The sequence below is a fragment of the Berghia stephanieae genome, chromosome 1 (genome assembly GCF_034508935.2).
Source record: "Berghia stephanieae isolate SIO BIC M18660-M18661 chromosome 1, UCSD_Bste_1.3, whole genome shotgun sequence".
NCBI lineage: Eukaryota > Metazoa > Mollusca > Gastropoda > Nudibranchia > Aeolidiidae > Berghia > Berghia stephanieae.
The window spans coordinates 127319823-127329822 of NC_088360.1; the positions used below are offsets into that span (position 1 = coordinate 127319823).

Sequence of the window (10000 nt, forward strand, 5' to 3'; positions counted from 1 at the left end):
CGTGTTAATTACCGTTTAAAATCACGTGCTTTAAAGTTTATCATAACAACGTATTTAACCAGTTAACTGCCGTACTCTGGAAAGACATGTTGTTAGAAATGTGGCCAGAAAACTCGCCCTGCAAATGTCGATCGATTTAAATGATCCTCTTTCGCAAGATTCCATGTTTAAGAGATTTGCCAAGATGAGAGGACCATTTAAATTGATCAATATTTGAAGGACGAGTTTTCTAGCCAAAATTTCTAATAGTGTCTCTCTTGAGTACGACAGTTAACTGTCTAAATTTGGTTAAATAGCGACACTACTTCCTTTTTATATTGTGAATTCATAGGGTTTAAAAAATTCTTATTCAGCAGAATAGTTCGCTAACCGCAGATTTGACCTCAATTAAATTGTATTTGAAGTATGTCTATTATGACGTAAATTACGACCTTGAACATTAAAAAATGTTGTTGAGAATTTGTCGGCGGTGTCATTAAAAGGATAATAAACACTGAATGAGTTAATACGAAACAAATGGTTTGTTGGGAAAATATTATGACTAGCTAACAGCTCAGAAAACATTGAAGTTAAGATAAAAAGGAACACCTGTTTGAATATATGAATTGCGATGGCGATAAATATGATGATGATGGTGATGATGATGATGATGATGATGATGATGATGATGATGATGATGATGATGATGATAATAATGACGAGGAAAAGGAGGATGATGAACGACGACGACGACGACAACGACGACGACAACGATGATGATGCTGATGATAATGATGATGATGATGATGATGATGATGATGATGATGATGATCATCATCATCATCATCATCATGATAAATCAAGATCATTTTTTAAATATACTTGATTTTCTCTCTCTCTCTCTCTCTCTCTCTCTCTCTCTCTCTCTACGTCTCTCTCTATCTCTCTCTCTCTCTCTCTCTCTTTCTTTCTTTCTTTCTTTCTCACTCAATATCACTGTCGTGATCTACTTAACGATGACAGCTCACGTACACAGTCACACATATAGACACAGACACGGACACACAACTGCTCACGTCTCTTCTCTCCATCTACTTATGGACGCATCTATGTTGTTTTAGTGATATCCTTCTCTTGCAATGCATTAAAAATGAAAACCGTGCATAATCCGATTCTTTGGCAACCCTATATTCAATCATTGCCATTTCTACTTCAACATTTTCTTCTCCACCACTTCCAGTGTCCTTATCATATTAGTCTTGAGAAAACGTTCGACCCCTTTCGCCAAATATAAGGTGAACTGGCACTGTTTGAAGATAAAAACCTGAAAAGGTCTCACGGTCAGTGCCAGACAAAGCAGTTTGTAAAATAAAGAAAATATTCATCCCAATTGACAAACCTTTCATGCTTTGTCTGACACCTTTTCAGATACTTATTCGAAAGAAGAAAAGAAACAACAGGTAGCAAAACATGATAACATCAAAGTCAAATTCAGTTTGTCAATATCGTGACATAACCAAAGTGATGATAATTGTTTCAAACAATGGTGAAGCCGTAATTACAAGATGTAAGAACATATTAGGATATCAGCATTGAAGGATGGCTACGACGATGATTTTCAATGGGCTTGTTCTGTTTCAATACACTAAGACCACTGAAGTGGCACCAATAGGTTGCCCATAATAATATGTAGTCTCACGGCAGGCTTATTTTTACAAGAAGAGTCATTATTATATAGAATTGATGCTGCCCGCTATAATTCACATCACAGTTAAGTAAAATGATTATTTTTTCAAATGATTATATCAAATTAGTTCTGTTCGGTGGGAAATTTAGTATTTTAAGATGAGTTAAATCTTTACGTAGTGTTAAGAAATACAATATACCCTCCCCCCAAATGTGTGTATTATAGTCAGGCCAGGGTCTTCTTCATTACCCAACAATCTAAAAGTTGTGCTTACCCCAAACCTCGTCTTAGATCAATATTGGCTTCGACTACTTCATGGGTTTATATTTCACAATTTTTTCTTTCATCTACTTAAAACCGCTGGTTTGCTAATAGCTAGTACAAAACAGCAAAATGACATTCCTCCGTTATTTCCCTATGGTTTTGGTGTGAAATTCCTCGAAATAACGTTAACTATTAAACACAACCACACTCGTTGACGATGGCATTTGGCATGGATGTTATCGTGCCTGCCGTGGAGGTACGAATCATCAGCAAGGCAGGTCTAAAAGAGATGGGAACACAGCAAGGCTCAAGTTGTTCCCGCAATTCTTCAGTGGTATCGTCACCTTGGAATCGAATCTTCTGTTTGATCATGGTATGATTGTGGGTGTAATCCTGGATACCTGGAAATGGGTAAAATGTACGTTAAAATTCTTTACTTGATTTTTGAAACAGTTCACACAACTTTAAAAGGATGTTGATTTGTTTTTTTTTTTACTTTGATCTACAACTTTTGGAGATATTAAATGATTGAGTAAATGTCTGTATATCTGCGTGTGTTTGTGTGCTTGTGTGATTGTGAAAGTGTGTTTCATTGTTTGTTTTGTTCAAAATGGTAATGGTTAAAAATGAGCGAAAGAGTAGGAGGAGGAGGAAGAGGAGGAGAAGGAGGAGGAGGAAGAGATGGAGGACATAGAAGACATGATAATTAAAAAAAAACAATAATGTTCTCGCTTTTGTTGTTGTTGGGCTTGGTAGTGGTGGTGGTGATGATGATGATGATGATGATGATGATGATGATGATGATGATGATGGTGATGATGATGATGATGATGATGATGATGATGATGATGATGAATAAATAAATAAAATAAAATGGAAGTCCTTTTTTCATCCCATAGGGGAAACTTGTCTCTAGTGTCTATTCCAAGGGAAGACTGAAGAATAACCCAGGCGTCAGCTTCAGTGCAGCGCCGCAAAATGAGCTAGGAGCTAGCTCTGTGCGGTGGGAAATTTAGTATTTTAAGATTTGTTAAATCTTTACGTAGTGTTAGGAAATACAATATACCCCTCCCCCCAAATGTGTGTCAGGCCAGGGCCTTTATCATTTCGGGTACGAAGCAAAGACCGTACCGCTGAGCCACGCTGTCCCGTGATGATGATGATGATGATGATGATGATGATGATGATGATGATGATGATGATGATGATGATAATGATGATGATGATAATGATGTGGTTGATGATGATGATGATGATGATGATGATGATGATGATGATGATGATGATGATGATGATGATGATGGTGATGAAAGGAAAAATAAATAACGATAAGGAGGGTGTTGCAAGTAGCATTTTTAGAAATGGTCAGTCAGATAGGAAGTATGCAATGAAAATCGATCCCGTACCGTTACATTTTCCATAACAGTAACCAACTGATAAATCTGGAGGGGCTTCAATACTGAACATTTTAATTTCATGGAAATTGACGTCTAAGTTCCTCCTGCAGCAATCGTATTCTGGATTACAGTCGTCATAAGATCTTCTTCCGCGTGACTCTAGGGACGTCTTGTCATATTTGATGATGATGAGAGGTTTGTATCCGTGCTGGGAGGAGAGAAATATGAAGTCTTTTTAGTGCATGTTCGTTTTGTTCATATTAGCGATGTAATGAAGGTCGATGACCAATAAATGTATGACTTTTTCTTAGAAGATGGCGAAAACCAGATGCAATTATCCAAAATGGTTTTAGAGTGATGAGTCTTTGGAATCAGGGGAAAACTTTTATGGACACCCTGTATTCTCACTCAATCTTGAGGAAAACTGACATGTGCGTAATTCGATTCTAATACAGAAGTAGCGTATATAAATTTTAAACAGTAGTTTTGATAATATGCGTATAATTTGTCTCAGAAAAATATAAATAAATATGGAGTAAAAGAACCCACTGAAAAAATGTCGAGAGAGTTGGTTTTTGGATTGATTGAGTTAAGGTAGTGAGATGGTTGAGTAGATAAAGCGGTTTGTAATAGCGTTTTTCAATAACATAAAATAAAACAACTCAGTTCAACTTAAGGCATCTTATTTTTGTCACTGAACAAATAAACTATCCCCTATTGCTCACTGCACTGCAGCTGACGTCTTGGTCATCTCGGTCTCTTTTTTTCTCTTCCTAGATAGACTCAAAAGGGGAGAGAAAAAAACGGTTTTCGGTTTAATTCAACAAAGCAAGTTGGCAAAATGTATTTTTACCTTTGTGCCGTAAAGAGCTTTATGTTTCCTGGTGACACAGGTAGCACAACGTATTGCGATCATTTCCTTGGTTTTTCTCCCTTGTACCCACGAGGTGACGGTTCTGGTAATGTTAATCACCACCCAACCCTCTCTGACGTACGAGTCGTGGCGCTGAATCTGGTTCTGAGCAAGAACTCGGCCGCTGTAAAAACAAGAGATATGTGTTAAGAATGAATGAATTAATAGTGGATAAATATGTACATTTATACAACACACTGCCATGAATTCCCGATGCTCAGTCACTAGAAATGAGTGAGGATGTGTGCCTGACTTCAGAAAGAGAATGATAATATAAGAAAATGAAACTATCGAGGAAAAACTTTATGAACACCCTGTACAATCACTCAATCTTGATGAAAACTGGCATGTGCATAATTTGATTCTGTTCTGTATGGTATGGAAATCTATTCCCATGAATGAAGCAGTTAGAGCGCTTGGTGCAAGATTACCCGGTGAAATTTTATATAAGAGAATATCATGTTCCAAAGAGTCCTTGAATAATACCACTGAAGTAAACTGGGTTGATAAAGAATCTGAAAAGAGCTGGAAGGCAACGCTGATATCGTAGTGTGATGAAACGATTAAAAAAAAAGAAGAAAAATCAAACTAACAAATCATTTTACAAAAGACATATTACAAAACTTAAGTACACAGAATGTGGGTGGGCGAATTCGGCAGTTTAAAAAATAAAATAATAGATTTGAACAAAGCAGGTAAAATACTGCAGAAAAATATAATAAGATTAAATATCTGATAAATACATTTAAACTCAGTACAAACCTTCTTAGTCTCTCTAGTCCATACAAGAGGAATGTTTGGACACTCGTGTCGTTTCTGTCGGGAGTTTTGTAAACCCAAAGCTCGGCTGTTGCAACCTCGCCCTTTACATTGCCAGCCAAATCGAATGAATAGCATCCCGATGTCCTTTTGGCAATACAGTTTCTGCCCACTGAAATAAACCAAGTATATAGATGACAAACTGGCGAAAGGCATAAAGGATAGGAAACTGAAATCGCGAGTTGATCTATATTTTAGTTCGATAAATTCTAAGATTTAAAACGTTCATTGCAATATTCCATTGTTTTTTTTTTAATTTGGGGGTAGAAGGGGGGGGGGGTGGTAGTTGCGTGTTACTATTTGCGGTTTAGATAAGATATGGGAATTCGCCTTAAAATATCCAATTCTTCTGGAAAAATCCACACGTTGTGGTCAAATTTTGTTGCGAAATATTCCTTGAACATTATGTAACTAATTTGATTTCTTAATTATACCCAATAAATTGTGTATACATGTTAAAATCCAATGCATCTTTGTTACATTTGTAAAGTTGTATTTATATTATAGATTAAAAATCATGAGAGGGTAATAATCCCAGGTAAGAGCTACGAGCCCATTGGAGATGGAATTCATCTAATGCTTTAGTGTGAAAGCAAAATCGTCGTTAGGATCTTGGTCAATGGCAAAGTAGTTTCATCATCGGATCTAAATTAGACTCCTCGAATAATCCATAATATCTGTGTGGACATCACATTCTGCTGTCACCTGGTGAAACGGGTTCGTGCCTTACTCTCAATGTAATGTATGTATGAGTTGCATTGTACATTAGCATAAAAGTGTCACGGTCACAGGGAATCCACATATCGGGACCAAGCACGTCTGTTCCTGGCTAGAGTCACAATTTCGTCAATGGGCATAGAATCCAGCCGATGTAGTAGAGTGCTGGCTGGTCTAGTTGTCGAGCTCTTCAAGTAGGTAATAAAAGTTCGACACAGGAGGCGGTGTGCGTCCATGCGTAAGATATGCCCCGCAAAGCGGAGCCTACGTCTCATCACTGTAGCTACCAGGTCGAATTCGGGGCGTTTTTCGGTTTCTCTGTAGTCCTCTCCCGTCATGATGGAATGGCATCGGCTGTTGAAGCCATTCACAGTTTTAGTTACACCCTCTGTAAGTCGCCAAGCCTTGCAACCATGTGTGAAGACAGCGCAGACACTAGAGGCATACAACCTGATTTTCTTTCCGCGGGACAGACGGTGATCGGACCACATATGGGATAGAGAGTTGAATGTTGTTTGTGCTATTGACATTCTGTATTCAACAACAGCCCTCTCATCACCATCGCACTGGATACGACTACCAGGATATTCAAAGGAGTAGACATTGTCTAATTGTACACCCTCGATAGTCACACGAGGAAGTTCACTTTCCTTGTCTTTGCGTTTCTGTTTTTGGACAATTAGGTCAGCGAGAGATCCTTTGCGCGATCTTACAATCTTTCCACCATCGCACCTCCAGCCTTGATGAATAGCAAGGCCTCTTTTGTTTGGAAGTCTCGTTTAGAGGATGGACATAATATGTGTTTAAATCCCATGGCTGCAATGTCGTCATCTGTTGCTTCCGAGACTCTGATTTCCTTGTGGATGTGCAGAGCTTTGGTTTTTGAAATTGAGATTTCCATAGCTGCAACTTCTCGCGAACCTGCTGCTATGGATGATATACGTTCTGATGAGTCTTGGACGTTTTCATCTAGGAGGCTAGCGTCGTCGGCATACTCGAGGGAGCTTATTGAGACCTGGTTGGGTGGCAAGCCGACAGTAACTCCGGCATTTGGGTTATCATGAATTTTGAAGATGTGCTGAGGCCTGTAATGAAAGCGATTGGGGAAATATATATCGCCTTGGAGCACACCACGAGCGATATTGAAGGCTACAGAGGTTTCTTCATTTGAAGAAAATGAAGAAACCTTACTCTCAACATTATCAATTTCTTATTTGTCCGTTAATCAGCTTGACTGGTTGCTACATTCTTTCTGAAAATGCAACAGGGTCACGATTCGTGCAGCTTTCTCTTAAATGAATGTTTTATTTTGTTGCTTCATCTATCAAAACTAGATCATATCTGTGAATAGTTATAAGAATTACTGGGTATTATGAAATGCACATATTCAGTTTTCGTCTTAAGAAACTATTCATAACAGTCTTTAGATTACTATAAGAATTCTTACCACAATTATATACTGTACAGTTTGTTTTCCCTGTCTATATTTCATATGAAATCATTTTAAATTTTAATTTCATACAATTGAGAGGACATGATTAACAAATTTGAAAAATAACAACAGTTTAGCAAATCAATAATTGAACTAGTAACAAGGGTTGATACTTACAATCTTGTCCAGAGAGAATGGTTTGCTGGTCCTTGGCAAAGAATTGGTCTGACCTCCTCTGCATTGCATTATCCTGCAAAGTTTCCTCAAGAAGTTCCCTCGGAAATCTAGGTGATGTCCTTCTATTTGGACGAGCCATTAATTCTTTGGGAGTCACACGAAGCTTGTCAGCCATTGTTTTGATGAACATGTCGAGCCGTATTTGTCTCACGATGTCCTCAGAAAGACCCTTTCGTCCACAGGTAGGACAATCCTTTTTCTCACTGTCACTATCCTTATTCGATGACTTGTTGTGTCTTTCATCGGTGTCTAACACCTTATTAGTTAAACTTGAATTTCTAGGAGTGCTAATATTTCCTCTTTTGACTTCCTTTGAGGTTTGTTTTATGTCAGGCGTATCTTTTTCATTAGGCCCGAGTCGAGATGGAAATCTAATTCTATACGGACGCCTATCGGATATAGAAGGTCTTTTGTGTCGGTTTCGTTGGGGTCTGTTTTTATAGCGCCCTTCGGAATTATCTTTTTTACTAATTTTGTTTGTAGATTTTATCTCTTCATGGATTGGTAATTTTGTGGTTTGAGTTGTTATTGGTGCCAAAGGACGACGAGTCGCATTAGAGTGTCGCCTCAATGTCTTGCTAAAAACTGAAGGTTGAACATTTGGAAGATTTGAGTATGTCTTATCTATTTGCTGTTTCTTTATCTTTGTAGAAGTTTCAGATAACTTTTCACGGTGTTCAGATTTTTTTAAATTAGAAAATTTGGAGGATGGAACAATGTTATTTCCTTTCCTTTTCATTACTGACGTTGCCTTTGTTGCGTTTGTTATCTCCTTCTGTTTCCGAGTGCGATTTTTGTCCCGTTCTATCCCAAGATCCTGCGTTTTTCGAAGGGGCGTGACAAGAAGCTCATCTCTTGAGTGGTTCGTTAAAAATGTTGATTTTGATAATTCACTTTTAATATTTTCATTGTCTCTAGTTTCAAAAGTTAGATTTTGTTTAGGGAAAGTGTTCAACTCGAGACTTGAATTCAACAAAGTTGTATTGGTCTTCAGGAAATTCAATCCGGTCTCCAATGACGCGGAGATAGAGAGCAAATATGCTAACACGTGCATTTTGAAAATCAAAAACATCCTGGTTATAAATAATCCAAATAACAGCTCACTATTTTAAAAGTTCAGTCAATGAATACTCCGCCTTCAGAATTACACAAACCTTGTTGGTATCAAGGCGAATATAACAAACTAAATTATCTTGTTTAAAAACTGACTCATCTGATAGAAGACAGCTGTGAATTTTTAATTGTTTTTGCTGTTGGTATTTTCAGGGGAACTTTGGAAGTCTGTAACAATTGTTTATTCCATTCAGGGATATGTTAGTAAACATTTGAATGAGTTGACAGAATAATATGCTCTCTCGTTGGTTACCGTCGTGACCTTTCATTTGTCTGGGTGAAAGCAAAACATAATGTATCACTCCAATTTCTTAAAATATGTAGAAATACTATTCTCTATATAATAACAAAATACAGAGGTGAGAAAAAATAATTTTCTTTGATAGTTGTACTTTTGTATATACTGTCAATTGGTTATTTTTTCCGTGTTACCAATTGCCGATTCGGTACAAAGTTCCATTAGTGACAATTACAAGCTTCAATGGGCGTCATCAGTGGACAAGGTATTTTATGTACCCTATTCGACCCAAATGAGTATCATGTTAAAGGCAATGGCAGATATTGAGAAGGGGCCTAGAAGGAATCCTAGGAGTTGTAAAAGTAATGTTTGAGTCACACACACCACACACTCATCATGCCCATCGTAAGTGTGGTGAATGTTGTAATATTGACATATTTTTCATAGTTCTTTGTGTCACACAATTCGGAAAAGTTACAAATACCAAGTTAAAAAAGAATGGATAGATAAACAATACTTACGAAAGTTGTCATAATAGTATAGGTAAAATTGTGTGTGCGTGTATGTGTATGTGTGTGTGTGTGTGTGCGTGCAAGGGAAGCGAGAGAGAGAGAGAGAGAGAGAGAGAGAGAGAGAGAGAGAGAGAGCGACAACGAGATGAAGTAATGAGATCGAAACTATAATACCTATTAAGAATAAGGTAGGGGGACGGGGGGGGGGGGGGGGGTATTGAAGAATACTAGACGGCGATAGTATTATTATCGGGTCCCTTCCTACCCTATTTAGATATTCTTTAAAATACAAATATTATATATATATATATATATATATATATATATATATATATATATATATATATATATATATCGATGGTGGGGGGGGGGGGGGCAGAAAGAAAGAAAGATAGAGTAAGTGAGATAGATAGAGAGATAGATAGATAGGTAGATAGATCGATAGATGGAGAGAGAGACAAACAGATAGGCAGGCACTGAGAGAGAGAGAAAGAAAGAAAGAGAGAGAGAGAGAGAGAGAGAGAGAGAGAGAGAGAGAGAGAGAGAGAGAGAGAGAGAGAGAGAGAGAGTTGGAGAACGGGAAAGGGTGGATGCGTTTCAAATTTATTTTTTAAATAAAGGATAGGGATAAAATAAATTTTAAAATCCCAAAAACCAATTATTTATAATTCTCCTAGATTAAGTAGAAATCT

The 10000-nt window shown here is 37.5% G+C and overlaps 1 protein-coding gene and 1 long non-coding RNA gene across 3 annotated transcripts in view; one reads left to right on the forward strand and one right to left on the reverse strand.

The window, feature by feature from the left end:
* The window catches only part of LOC144963088 (uncharacterized), a 21951-nt gene extending 14455 nt beyond the window's left edge, over positions 1–7496 (forward strand). The window contains exon 3 of one of the 2 annotated variants that reach the window (XR_013643566.1): positions 7398–7496. This is a non-coding gene — a long non-coding RNA (uncharacterized LOC144963088). Of the gene's footprint in view, positions 1–2041; positions 2160–7397 lie in introns of those variants that run through there. The other variant, XR_013643567.1, reaches the window with a different exon arrangement.
* The window catches only part of LOC144963085 (uncharacterized), a 15922-nt gene that overhangs the window by 2723 nt on the left and 3199 nt on the right, over positions 1–10000 (reverse strand). The window contains exons 2-6 of the mRNA XM_078896719.1: positions 7386–8831; positions 5003–5171; positions 4181–4364; positions 3337–3535; positions 1–2331 (exon numbers count right to left, since the gene is read on the reverse strand). The exon at positions 1–2331 is cut by the window's left edge and continues 2723 nt beyond it. Coding sequence (XP_078752845.1) covers positions 2123–2331; positions 3337–3535; positions 4181–4364; positions 5003–5171; positions 7386–8517 — 1893 coding nt within the window. The 5' untranslated portion in view covers positions 8518–8831 and the 3' untranslated portion in view covers positions 1–2122. The remainder of the gene's footprint in view (positions 2332–3336; positions 3536–4180; positions 4365–5002; positions 5172–7385; positions 8832–10000) is intronic.